General features: G+C 37.5%; 1 protein-coding gene across 1 annotated transcript in view; it reads right to left on the reverse strand.

The window, feature by feature from the left end:
- Nucleotides 1-12,689, reverse strand: part of ptprdb (protein tyrosine phosphatase receptor type Db) — a 42,658-nt gene extending 29,969 nt beyond the window's left edge. Inside the window, exons 1-4 of the mRNA XM_079462961.1 lie at nucleotides 12,526-12,689; nucleotides 2,496-2,639; nucleotides 590-735; nucleotides 282-423 (exon numbers count right to left, since the gene is read on the reverse strand). Of these exons, the coding sequence (XP_079319087.1) occupies nucleotides 282-423; nucleotides 590-735; nucleotides 2,496-2,583 (376 nt within the window). The 5' untranslated portion in view covers nucleotides 2,584-2,639; nucleotides 12,526-12,689. The remainder of the gene's footprint in view (nucleotides 1-281; nucleotides 424-589; nucleotides 736-2,495; nucleotides 2,640-12,525) is intronic.
- Between the last annotated feature and the right edge of the window lie 2,088 nt (nucleotides 12,690-14,777).

The following is a 14,777-nucleotide window of genomic DNA, read 5'->3' on the forward strand; positions in this document are numbered from 1 at the left end:
ATATTCACAGATTTTATCCCACAATCAGCATGGAAAGGTGTAAAAGATACATTTACAGCGTTGCCCCAAATATAAGTATATATTGTATCGGTAATTGGTCATAGAGAGCAACACAACCATTTTAAACTACTCAACCAGTAACTCTGTGTCAATGCATCTCTAGAAATAACAGTAATACCCACTAATGGAAAAAATATCAAGGAAGTCAGAGAAAATTGAACCGCAGAACTTTAAAATAAATCAAAGGTTTCGAAGAAGCTCTCAGCTGGATCTGTACCCACCGCGGAGAACAGAGAGGCGTGTCGAGGCGCTGATCTCTCCTGCTTCATTAGATGCCACACATTCGTACACGGCCTCATCGCGGGGAGTCCGCAGTGGCTGCACCCGCAACACAGAGCCTGAGCCATCCTCAAAGTCTATCACCTACAAACACAGACGCATTGGAAATTCCTTAAATAGCTTGTGAATTTATAGACTGTATTTACCAAATCTTTTTAGCCAGGCCAAATGTGTCACACTATAGTAGGAGATTCTCACACCGGGAGTGATAAAACTTGGCATTGTTGCTGTTTGTAATGTGTGTCTGTACCTCAAATCTCTGGTTGGTGACTTTTTTGCCTTTTCGGCTCCAAATGATTTTGGGGTGTGGATCTCCCGTGGCCTGACACACGAATGAGGCCACGCCCCCCTGCACACCTATTTGGTCAGTTGGGGTCCGGGTGAAGCGAGGGGGAGCTGTGGAAAGAGATAGAAATTTTGAATCTACTTTCTTGATAACTGATTTTTGTTTATGCTTCACCGACAAGATTGCAGCATGAAGAAGAATTACAATAATTGCGAAAAGGAAAGTCTAACCCTTGGTAACGGTCACTCAATGACAATGAAACAATCAATTAAATGACTAACATGTCGTCTAACAAATAACCTAACTTGGACTTAGTCAATAAAATATAAAGCCTTTTGTCTGTGGCTGCGACTTTTGTATGCCGCATTAAAAGTGCATTAGGGTTAATACAAAGACAGATTAAATTAACCCTTGCAGATAAGGATAAGTGCAGATAAGCATTGTGCATGACGCAGAATGCAACCGTTGCAATCCACTCGGTCTAAAGATGATGTCGCTCTCCCATGCATTAATCTCTGAAACAAAGACCAACTGTTTAAACGAATAGCATGTGTAACTAACCAAAGGTTAGGCTCAGGATACTTCAGAATCACACAGTGAGTGTGAGCGTGAGTGAATTGTACTGTATTTCTGTGTCATGACCTCAGATGAAGTGTAATGAAATATCTTTATCTTCACTTTACATGGTTTAATTCAGAACGCTTTAATCTGCACGTCCGCACAGGCAAAGATAACATGCCATTTATACAAAATAAGACTATTCGCTCATATTATAAACACAATTTAAAATGTTCTCATTAGATCACAGAGAAAAACGAAGTCACGTTTAAATAAATAAACAAACAAAAAGATGTCTTAAATGTTTTATAATGGTAATCGGAACAAGAAAATCTATGTATTAAATGTTGAAAATTTTTATGCACAGTTTTCCATGAAGCCCCAATTGGCTTGTAAAATTCTATTCAATATTTATAGTAGTAAATGAAAAAAAATACAATCAGATTGTTCAGACAAAGATGAAAATTCTGTCATCATTTACTCACCCCCTTGTCATTTCAAACCTGTTATACTTTTTTCCCGGCAGAACACAAAAGGGTATTTTCTGAAGAATATTGCTAGCCGAACAACGGAGGTACCCATTCACTTCTATTGTATAGACACAAAACCAATGCAAGCCAATGGCTACCACTTTTGTTTAGTTACCAACATTTTTCAAATTATCTTTTGTTTTCTGCAGAAGAAAAATGAATATGGGTTTGAAACAACAAGAGGGTGAGTAAATGATGACACAATTTTCAATCTCTTTAAATATAGACTAATAAATAAAACAGGTTTAGAATAATGATAATGTTACAGTTTGCAGGTTCAGAAATTATTTTTTTAACTTGAACCCTTTTTCATTTATTTATAGCTTTGAAAATGTACAGGTTTTGACTTTTATTGTATTTTATTGAGTTATTTTTCCATTTAAGTAATATAAATGTATACATTAAAAGTTACATTTGTCAAAATATACTGCAGTGTACACTACATGGTATACTGTGCAATCATGTACTGTAAAGGCACCATTACTACAACACGCAACAGCAAATTGCATCTACGCGGCATTTCTAATATATCACAATGGACTGAATCAGACCACATCTACTTGCAGAATAAAACAATCTGGCTTGACATATTAGAATTGAACTGCTCAGTAAGACTCAAAGCAATTTCTTAATAAATCTGTAACATTTGCAAGGAAAACATATATATTTTAGCTTTATTTATTAACCTTTACACTTGCTGCTTTTACTAAATAAAATAATACATATTCACTATTTTTACTAACTTGTACTTTTAGAGGATGCTAAATGATTGTGTCACTCACTCTGTGTATGCGCCAGCTGGAGCACGCTCAGTAAAACCAGTAGCAGCGACTGATAGGTGCTTCCGTTGATCATGTGACCTCTGGCCATCCTCTCATTGGCTTGTCTGTGTATGTGGATCACCGAGCTGTAAGTGCACTCATAACCTGAAATACATATGCAAACAAGAAAACACATGTCTAGATACGCCAGCACATGACACCAATCGATCACGTTATTCAATTAGTACTCAGGGTGTAAGACTCGCTAAGGATCACGTAACAAATTGCTGTGTGGTCAATCAATTCCTGAACATATCAATTAACATAGGGCCTTCACTTCTACCGAGATTTCAGACACAAGAGTAATCTCACTTGTAAAAATTTTAACATCCTTATGTTCCAGAAGAATATCGCTTTTATTATATATATTTTGTGTTTGCTTTTTGGAGCTTGAGAGCCCATTTATCCATTATATTATATTGCAAAGAACAGCAGTAAACATTTTGGGGATTTACTACCAAGCCAAGAAAGCCAACTTAAATGTTCCTTTTTATTTGTGCTAGTGTTTTTTCAACATTAATAAATAAATAAATAAATAGTCACGTATCGATCTTAGCATGGATCTGAGTTAGCTGGAAACATTTTTGGATGGGGAAAAAACATAAAAGCAAAACTAAAAGTAATCAATTCTGTCCTCATTTCATGAAATGTAACACCAAAGATACCAAATTCAGGTTCCCGCTGTGAAATCCATAATAATAGTTGGCTTATCTGTTGTTCAGTGGTTAGAGCGTGGTGCTAGAAACGGCAAGATCATGGGTTCAACCCCAGGGAGTGCACACATACTTAGAAACTAATGTATAGTATAATGCAATGCAAGTCAAAAACCAAATGCATAAATGTAAATGATAATACATGGCTGCCGCTAAAGGACTCTTAAAAAACTAACCTCAAATTCTCAACTGTATAATCATTTATGAAAATATGACCGTGAGAAAGAAAGAGTCGAGGAAAAAAGTTGGGAGGGCAGTTGAACTGCACTAAGTAAAAGTTGCATTAAATATGGATGCTGTGCATTGGAGATTGCTGCAGATGGGGGGCGTGTTGGGAATCGCTATGGTTACTCTGCCCCCACGAGCACCATGCTTGTCACATCGCATCACATCACGAAGAGGGAGAGTGGTTGCGGACCCCCTCATCCGTAACGCCTCCCCTGTTTCCTATCCATATTTAATTCCTCTACTTCCTTTGCTGTTACCAAGCTAAGAGAGGAAAGACCACACGTGTCACTTCCTGTAAGGAATCATGACGATGCAGGAAACGGGGGACAGAAAACTGGAGCGGTGACACATATGAAAAACCCTAAAAAAGTGTGGGGTTCCTTGTGTCTGATTCTGTTGTGGAGTAATTGGGTCGGTCTGATCTCTGACTAATGTAAAAGTGAAGCCCTTGGACGTACACACACACGCCATCTGCCTCATTTGGAAAACACTCCACAGCAGCTCAACACAATCCCTAATACACATTATCATCCGAAAAAAGTACATGCGTGTATAGGCATCAACAAAAAGAGACTATTTCCGCTCCGTTTATCCACCAAAGATGCGTCACATGTCAACTTTGTCCAGTCTGTATTAGAGATGGGTCATGAAATAGTTTTCAAGCAACTGACTAGTTGATTTGTGAAGTTGACTTAAACTTGAAAGTGTTTGTGTTGGTGTTTAAAGGTATAGATCACCCCAAAATGAAAATTCTGTCATTATTTACTTTCCCTCTTGTTATTTCAAACTTTTGTGACTTTCTGTCTTCTGAACACACAAAAAAGGTATTTTAAAGAATGTTGGTCACGGAACAACTGTTGTACGCATTTACTTGCCTTGGTTTTGTGTCCCTACAATAGAAGTGAATGGGTACCGCCATTGTTTGGTAACCAATATTCTTCAAAATATCTCATTTTGTGTTCTGCAAAAGAATGAAAGCCATACAGGATTGAAATGATAAGATGGTGAGTAAATGTATGATGACGGAATTCTTTTTTTTTGAGTGCAACTATTAATTTGAGCGTCAAAAGAAAATTGTGCTTACCTAGACAGTCAGTTAGCGTGATAAAATTCTCTCAGAAAAGTGTGTGCATCTATAATGCGGAACATATATAGACTGACGTATTTTGCGGTCGCTTCCTGCTATGAGCATCACATTGAAGAAGTCAACCTTTAAATAGTCCAACTTTTTAAAGCACATTTTGAAATTTTGAGATTTCTGTTCCAATGCAAAACAGCACTCCAACTAGCAGTTTTTATGACAAAAATGCTATACCCACAAAAAACATCAAGGTCAGGTGAACTCAACTTGGAGAATGGGGGTGACCTCAAAACCTATTCATAAAAGATCTATAAGTCGATTAATTCAAAAGTTTTGAAAATATGTACTGTATTTGTCCATCCCTGATCTGAATACACATGCAATGTCTATATGTGCCTGTGTGTGCACATACTCTGTGTGTGTGTGGATTATTTTCCTCTCCCCTGTGTCAGAGGCATAAGGTACCACGGCTAATCTGGAAAGAGCCGAGATCATTATGATAACCTGATATTTCCTGCCTCAGCTCCATTTGTGCCAAGAGTCAATACTGAAGCTTTGTGGCTACTGTATGTCTGTGTGCATATAAGAGAGAGAGAGAGAGAGAGAGAGAGAAAACCTTGTGAGAGAAAGAAGCCAGTGTGTGGAGAAGCAGTCGCTGACTTATTTGCATCTTAATTAATAATAAAAAATGCAACCAGTCAAATTATTGATATTTGTTATTATCATGTTAACATGCACTGACACAATTATTCTTTGTGATATTGAGTAATGAAGAGAGAGTTAATAGCATACATTTTTTTATAGAGACCTTTCACCCAAACACATCATAAAATCCTGAATGAACCCTTTATATGCTAACCCATATAGAGATACTATAAACAATTAAAGTTAACATGACTTGCATACAGTTATTCATCTAAAGCCATCTGATAATTGTGTGTGACAAATACTCTGAAATGAAAGTCATTAATCCCTTCTCATGTAGCTTTGAAATCAGATATTGGCATTAGGTTTGCCCACAAAGACGTTTGGTCATGACATGTGAGAATGATGTTTGATGTAACTGATGTCAAACTAATGCAACATCTAAATGTCTTATTTTAGATTACACTTTATGATGCTTTTCATTTCAAAGAATGACAGCTCCAGTCCCCATTCACTGTCATTATATGAAAAACAACAGTCAGTATATTTTGACAAATTTCCCTTGTTTTCAATTTTTTTGCACAGTATTCCTTTAATATCTACCAATGCAGTAAAATTATAGAGATATGCGTTTCATTTTAGACATGACCCGTGTATTCACTGTAGTAAGTGCATTACAAGCAACTTTCACTATCAAAGTCAGATATTGGCATTAGGTTTGACCACAATTACATTTGGTCATTACATGTGAGAATGATGTTTGATATAACTGATGTCAAGCTAATGCAACATCTAAATGTCCTATTTTAGATTAAACTTTATGTTTTTCTGCCATTTCGAAGCATGACAGCTCCAGTCCCCGTTCACAGTCGTATGAAAAACAACAGTCAGTTTTCTTGACAAATTTCACTTGTGTGTTGATTTTTATTCAAACTTTTCTTTTAATATCTACAAATGCACTAAAATTAAGGAGACATATTTTTAAATGTAAACATGTTGTTGTCAGGGATGTGTTGGAGAAGAACCCAAGTGCAGGCAGCGGTTAAAGGTTAACAGTATTTTAATACACAAAACAAAGACCCACGATGGGGTGACACGGAAAACAAACAATACAAAACAAACCACTTCCCACGATGGGGCCAAAATAAGAAAACAAGAAAACTAGACTCACACAAAAATGACCAGAACAAGACAAGCTAATAACAAGGGATGAAACATGAACAGGCAATCCGATAACACGGCCATGAACTTCTAGGCAAACAAGTAACTGTACAAAGCATACGAACACGGGAAACCATTACAACAAACAAGCTGAAGAAAATATACACGAGGGCATTAAGTAGGGAGACTTACAAATGTGCCAAAGATGAGACTGGAGAGAACGCACATAATGTACTGATGACAGTAATATGTTTCTCTCCAGACAAAGCACATGGCCCTGTCATGATCCTGCCATTAGGCTAGGAAATCAAGACATGAGGAGGCAGAACCATGACACATGTCCTTTTAAAACATTCACAAGTTCAAGCAACTTTCACTATCAAAACAAGACTCTTTTTATTTGCTGAATGCTTAATCATTTAAACTACTAAATCAATATGTGCTCTAATAGTCCACAGGCATACGCAGCAGTTTATAGGATAGCTTATTAACTATAAATGGTGCTGCAATGCAATAAACAGCTGTACTATGAATACTGTGCAGTATATTTACCAATAGCGCACCTGCATGTCATTTTGTGAAACCATTTTAGTTGACGTATTAAAAGACTTAGAGCATGAAAATGTCAAATTTTCATTTCCCAGTGTTTTATGTCATATAATATTCAGATATTTTATGAATCGTCCCATTCACATCCATTGATGTCTTGGAAACTCCGTGAATTTACACTGATCATAAAACCACATTGGGTGACTGCATAAAACGCTTTTTCATATTTTGGGGTCAAAAGTGTAACAAATGGGAAGTTACGACCCTATGTGTAAATTTCACTTACAAATTGCTACGAACAACAATCACTGTGCATAATCAAAGGAGAACTTTAGAATTTGATCAAATCAATACACTTTGTGCTGAGAATACCTTTGCTAAGCCTACAGACCCAGATAACTAAGAGCAAAAAAATTTCTATTAATATAAACCCTTGATTTCCTTCCCATGAGAATTCCTACAAGCATTGAAAAGCAATTATTTGGCCATATGGCAACCGTAATTCAACACAAGAAGATGTAAGTGTGTAACAAACACAAATTCTACAGACCCCCTTATTAGGTCTCTGTACAACAGATGCTGCTGTCGGGCCAAGAGACAGATGAGGACAAAATGACATGTAGATGTGGGACAATCTAGCTGGCAGGCGCACATCGCCTTGACAACGCAGAACTCCAATTAGAGTAACTTTGACATGACTATTGGTGACAGTTAACAGGTACAGACATCTGCCTCACCATGGCCAAAACTGACCTAAAGCTTCTTCATACTGCATGACGTAATGCATCCTCAATGCATTCCAAGTGAATTGCTCTCCAAAGTTTAAAAGCAGAAATGTTGTACTTCGGTGCAATAAGAGTTGTGTGAGTAAATAAATAAATAATTGCTGATTTGTTTAAACAACACAACTTATGAACTGTAATACTTACAATTACCAAAAACAATTTGGTTTCTAACAAGAATAATTCACACAAAATGAAAATTCATGTATCATTTACTCATCCTCATGTCATTTCAAAGCCCACATGCCTTACTTAGTTCTTTGGAACACAAACAGATAATTTGATGAATATCCGGTTGGGTGAATTTAATACAATGGCAGTACATTATGGCTCACTTTAATGCTTAATAAAGCACCCGAGAGTGTCAGCCAGTAAGTATGCGCAGCTCACAGATCATTTTTCATGCACTCAACAACCCAATATTTAAGCAAGTTTGCATTAAAATGTGCCTGCTGTCACTGACACCTCATGGCAGAGAAGCATATAAGTCGCAAAACAAATGACTTGCGACTCTTTCTTGATTTAAGTCTAGAATTTGACTCTAAATCAGAGACTTACACACAAATGATTGAACAAAGACAGATTTCCAAATGACCAATTTAAATGAACTGACAAAGGTAGATTTGTTTATAATGGCATCATCTACACTGAAAAAAACTGCAATATAAAGCACAACGTTTGAAATAGTTAATAGATCAAATTAATCGTTTTTTGTAATTATTTAATTAGGTTATCCACCAGTGAACTCTGCACTGACAGGTTGTGTGAAAAGCGCTGCATGCGACCCCAGGTCGAATCACGTCTGGTGGTCCTTTCCCGACTCCTGTATCTGATCTCATCATTTCTGGTCACTCTACATTGCACTGTCTAGCAAAAAACTATACGGAATGCAATAAATCCTTTTGTACTTGGTTAGTTTGACTGAATATATAAGGGAAACCTTAAATTTAATTTTCCTTTGACAGGGCTTATAAAACTAGCCTGAAGCAAATAGAGACATATTGCCAAGAACGAACTTGGAATTTTAAGTAGAGTTCTGATTACACTTGAGATTTGATTTAGGCTCGACCTTACAAGATTTAAGACTCGACTTGGACACCTCAAGGACTTGTGAACACTGTGCATTGTTCTACCCTAAATCTGTCATCTTTTTTTACGTTTGCAAAAAACAGCAGCCCCCCTTGCCAATAACAATAATACCTTATTTTTCTTCTCTCTAGTAAGTGGTGCACTAAATCTCTAATACCTGTCCCAGACATGAGTTCCATTTTGGTTGCCCATCCGAATTATTGTCATTCTGGGAAAAATCACAAAATAAAATGCAACTTAGTATGCCACCATTGCTGATACATCTACTGAAAAATGCGGATTAGATCTTGCGACCTCTCGCACTTAAGGCAAGATATATTCCTCTGGGCCACATCAACTTACATAAAGATCATGGGCTGAATCCCTCTAAGCCTAGAACTGTTTTGAAAACGATATGTTTGAAGTCATTTTTATGAAACGCCATCTATCAGAAACAAAAAGTCACATTCAAACTGTTTTATGTTACATTTTGAATTTGCTAAAGGCTAAACTTCTTAGAACAATTTAAGAAATGAACAAAAAAAAACGAACGGAACGGAACCATTATTTATTATTAGAAAATATAAAGCTGTGCTTTATTCACAATCTTCTAGTGTGCTTCTGTAATCTTTTCAGGACACAAAACCAATCCACTGCATTCAAGAAATCATAGTCGGACCTTTACAGATTATGTTCTGTAGTATTTGACTTTAATACCAACATTCTTGTTATATGAAAAAAGCCATTCATTCATTTTAAAAACAGATAAATCACTGTTTTGAAAAACAACATTTTAACACATTTAGAAGACAAACAGGTTCTATACGTGGATTAACGTCCTTGTTATATTGTCCTTGTAAGAAATAAAATTCAGGTTGGAAATTGCTGTAATTACATGAAAGAGCCTACCATGAGTGATATAACTTTAATGTGAATATCGTTAAAAACAGTATTATTTATCAAACTTAAGTCCTTCTGAAACCTTGTATCTCCACATTTCGTGATTTTTATTTGTTGCAAAAATCATTATTATTAGCCAGATCACTGAGCTTTGCTGACATTTAACCAATAAATAGTATTAATAAAGTGCTTGTCAACTTTGACAACACAATATTTAATAATTTCAAATTACATTGTTTTTTCCATTTCATGAGAAACAGTGAATTTGGACATATGAGGTTTCAGAAGGACAGCCAAGACATATTTTAAACTATACAATTATGTACAACGACACATTTTCAAACAACGTTTTGAATCAACTGCTTCATTAAAGCAAGTTTAAAAGAACTGATTCACAGAAATGAATAATTCACATATTCTTGTCAAACTTGCACTTGAAAGTGACAGTGTGCAGTTCTTGGTGTTTTCATCTCTCCATGGAATTTTACACATAAGCCTATAGTCAATATATTTTTGCTCAAGCACAAAACTGGCAGAATTAGAAAAAAATATATCAATCCAAATGCGTTTGGCTATGGTAAAAAATACAAAACAATTTTTAAAACATCATTTATCAGGTAAACAGGTAAGCACTTTCAGCTGAGAATTCAAGTACTGTAAAAAAATCCACATTTAATCAACCTCATGTCATTCTAAACCTATATGTTTAGAATATATTTGTTAAGAACATTGGTACTTTGGACACCACCCAACTGAAATATTTCTAAAAAATATCTTCTTTTTTAACAAACAAAAGATAGAAACGCATACAGGTTTGAAATCCCTTTAACAAAACCACACTAAGAAATCAAATAAAAACCTCCATTGAGCCATCACGCAAGTTCAATTCTGGTTCATGACACAACCTCTTTCCCCTCCTCTTCAATTCATGTCCTCTCTTTACTTCCCCTATCCAAAACTGTAAAAAAACGAATCAAAGGAATGATCTCCTCATAAATTTGACATCACTACAAGGTCTGCTTGATCACCACTCTTTGATGGTTAGCTTTCATGACTCATCCCATAAAATTAAGCTGGCACATTAAGTCTGCATATGCATGAGTCTCAGAATGTCATGAACTATTAGACAAGCAGTAACCAACAAAGCAGCTGTAAAGTTTCATCATTATAATCCTGATCATTTTGCTGGCCCGTGCTTGTAATTCTATACATTTTCTGCTCAAGCATCAATATTTAATGCCTTAGGGGTGAGAACGGGTTGACATATGGTGTATTACATACATTAGATAGATACTCGCTTTTTTAATGTTCTATTCTTGATAATGATTACAGTTTTCCTTATTAACACAGAAGTAAAAGAAACTGTTCGTAGTGCTTCAAAAGATAGAAACAATCTAGTTAGCCAGCTATTAACGCAAAGTAAAACCCTTCATTGTTCACCCTGCCCATCTGACTACATTATAGCACTTATAACACAGCTCCTTACCAAATGAATAAATAAAATATTGATTTGAATTGAAATTATTTCATCACGTGAGAAGAAAGACTTATCTAATAGCGCCGATGCGAAGGATATCAGCTCCCCGCGGTCAATAATAATGTATGGTGGTCATTACACAAAAATGCTGTGATTGACCAATCAGAATCAAGCATTCTAATTCGCTTTGTGATAATGATTTGGATGAAATCTGAATGGGGAATGAATGTTAATGCACAAATGCGATTTCTGTGAATCATATGACAGGACCGCACATACAGAACGCTTGAGCAGATCAAGTCTTAAGCACTGAGCACACATCAGTGCTATTAAACTCATCTCCAATTTCAAGAAGAGATTTTACTGCTAGCTTTCATCCCCAATGTCATAAGCACAACTTTCACCAGCAGAAGCACTTAGGACCCACACCTATAAATGGGATCAGAGGCGCACGTCTCTGCAATAAGCCCAGAGATTGTGCCTCTGTGATGTCTACATTATTAATAAAAACCATATGCCAGTGCATTTGAGGAAGTCTTGTTTAGTCTAGATGTGCAAGTCTGCAGGTGTGCTGCGAGCGATTTTCAAGTCTGCAGGTATGGAATGGGAATAAATAATTCAAAACTTTCTGTCCTTCTGTCATTTTCTCTCACAGCTGTCTGCTTTGGCTCCGGGTGAAATAGGTCAAGCATCTACACCTCAGACCAACAGCCAGACTCGCTCTTTACTCCTTCCGAATTGGTTCTCATATACAGTACATGTAAACCGTACTATTCCCACATCCTAATTTCCTTTTCTCCGCTTCTGCGTCTAAGAGTAATAAGAGGTATGGCAAAAGTCATCACATAATCCCTTTTCCCCGTGAACTTTGTTCAAATGTAGAGTCATTCAGTTTATTGGTCCATTAAGAATATGCTTTTAATGATCCGTGGAGAACATTCTGTCATAAACAGTAATACTTTAAGCTCGGCATAATGCCCTGGAGCGATGGGTTCCCCGACCATCGGTAGGCTCAACGATCTAAAATGGCAACATTTCTGTGGGGAAACCATGACTAAACGACAATCATACCAATGCAATTGTCCAAATTATAGCAAAGAGCTCAATCACATATTTGGAAAGGGTAAAAATAGGAATAATAGAAACTGGATGCAATATTCCTTCAAAAATGCAAAAATGAGCAGTAGACAACAGCATCATTGTCATAATCCAGCAAACAAAAGTGAGAATGTACAAGCATAGTGTGTCTTCCCTATAGCCTGGCTGGCTGAGATTAAAAAACAGATTGCAACTGCAGCTCCAGTGGATGACTGAAAATAATACAAACATTATTTTGCCGTTTCCTCCATAACAACCGAGGAGCGAATAGGTTTGACTCTTCGCCTACCTGATTAACATCGTTGTCGGGTCCAGGTCTTCATTCGCGTCTCATCGGTTCGGTACCGTCTGCGAATTCACCCACAAGATATAATCCTTCCTTTGACGTTCACCGGCGCTGGGCTGAACTATAAAAAGCACAGCAGCAAGAAAATCACTCGCATGTCTTCCTCTTTCCCCGGTGCAGACAGAGGGATGCTCCAAATGATGCTGGTGCTGTGTGTGCAGCCGAGCGCGCGAAGATAAAGGAGAGCTCGCGCGCGTGCATACAGCAGAGCATGAGGGGACGGGCTCGAGACGAGGCAGGACAGCGCGGCGGCGGCGGAGGCAGTGGCGGGGTGACGTCAAAGTGCCCCGGAATAAATCTCCGGTTCAGGGAAAATAAATAATTTGGAGTTGCATTTGCACATCGAGGGACTTTGAGGTAAACGCCCTGTAACTAGGCCAGTCGAAGTTGACAGAGAACCTCAGGTGTTCCGGACACCGTGTCCATTTGTATCCCGAGAACTCGATTTTTTGTGACCTATAGGATACGTACAGTAGCCTATATATGTTTTTAATCGTAGTAATTATAGCATTTATAATATCTACGATGTTATTGGTGTAAACCGGTATAAAAATAAACACAAACATATAGTACCCTGTTCAAATGAATTATAATTATATGTAAAATATTTCTGGACCAGGAGATCTCAAACAATAAAAAGTAATAATATTGACAACAATTTTCAAACAAACCGAGTCCCTATTGGTCGACTCTTTCAACATTGGTTGATTTAGGTTTACATGTATCATGTTGAGATGTTAAAACAATAGATCAATAGCAATGTCCTGTAGCTGGAGTAACACCAAGGTCAAGGACCCTAGTGGCATATTACCTACTGATGTAAAGTTAAAATAGCTTAAATGTGCTACAGAATAAGTTTCTTTCACTAAGTGTCTCTGGCAAAAGCATAACTATGTAAATATTTGTCCAAAATGGCATCCTATTCCCTCTTGTGTCAATTAGATCAATAATCCTGTTGTGTTTACACTTTCAGGAGAAATTTCAGGCGCATCTCAATTCATTAGAATATTGTGAAAAAGGTCAATATTTGTCCACTCTTTTCAGAAAGTAAAACCAATATGTTGTATAGATTCATTACACATAGAGTGAAATATTTCAAGCCTTTATTTCTTGATATTTTGATGATTATGGCAGTTAATGAAAGCCCAAAATTCTGGGTCTCAGAAAATTATAATTTTCCATAAAATCAATAAAAAGGGATATTTTAAACAGAAAAGTCAGGCTTCTGAAAAGTATGTTCATTTCTATGCACTCAAAACGCAGTTGGGCCCCTTTTGCATGAATTAATGCATCAATGCGGCGTGGCATGGAGGTAGTCTGTGGCACTGCTCAGGTGTAATGGAAGCCCAGGTTGCTTTGATAGCGGCCTTCGGGTCGTCTGCATGGTTGGGTCTTGTGTCTATCATCTACCACAATTCAGGTCAGGCGGGTTTGCTGGCCAATCAAGCACAGTAACACCATGGCCATTGAACCAGCTTTTGGTACCTTTGGCACTGTGGGCAGTCCTGCTGGAAAATTTGTGTCAGCAGAAGGAAGCATGAAGTGCTCAAAACTGTCCTGGTAGATGGCTTCGTTGACTGTGGCCTTCAGAAAACACAGAGGACCAACACCAGCAGATGACATGGCAGCCCAAATCATCACTGACTTTGGAAACTTCACACCGGACTTCAAGCAACATGGATTCTGTACCTCTCCACTCTTCCTGCAGACTCTGGGACCTTGATTTCCAAATTTAATGCCAAATTTACTTTCATCTGAAAAGAGGACTTTGGTCCGATGTGTTTTCTGATGTCCACAGTCAACGCAGCCATCTACGGTGAAATTTTAGAGCACTTCATGCTTCCTTCTGCTGACAAACTTTATGGAGATGCTGATTTCAGTTTCCAGCAGGACTTGGACCTTGCCCACAGTGCCAAAGGTACCAAAAGCTGCTTCAATGACCATGGTGTTAGTGTGCTTGATTGGCCAGACCTGAACCCCAAAGAGAATCTTTGGTTTATTGTAAAGAGGAAGATGAGAGACACCAGACCCAACCATGCAGATGACCTGAAGGCCGCTATCAAAGCAACCTGGGCTTCCATTACAGCAGTGCCACAGACTGCCTCCATGCCACGCCGCATTGATGCAGTAATTCAAGCAAACTTTTCAAAAGCCTGACATTTCTGTTTAAAATATCCTTTTTTTTATCTTATGGA

Source organism: Barbatula barbatula, assembly GCF_947034865.1.
Source record: "Barbatula barbatula genome assembly, chromosome: 8".
NCBI lineage: Eukaryota > Metazoa > Chordata > Actinopteri > Cypriniformes > Nemacheilidae > Barbatula > Barbatula barbatula.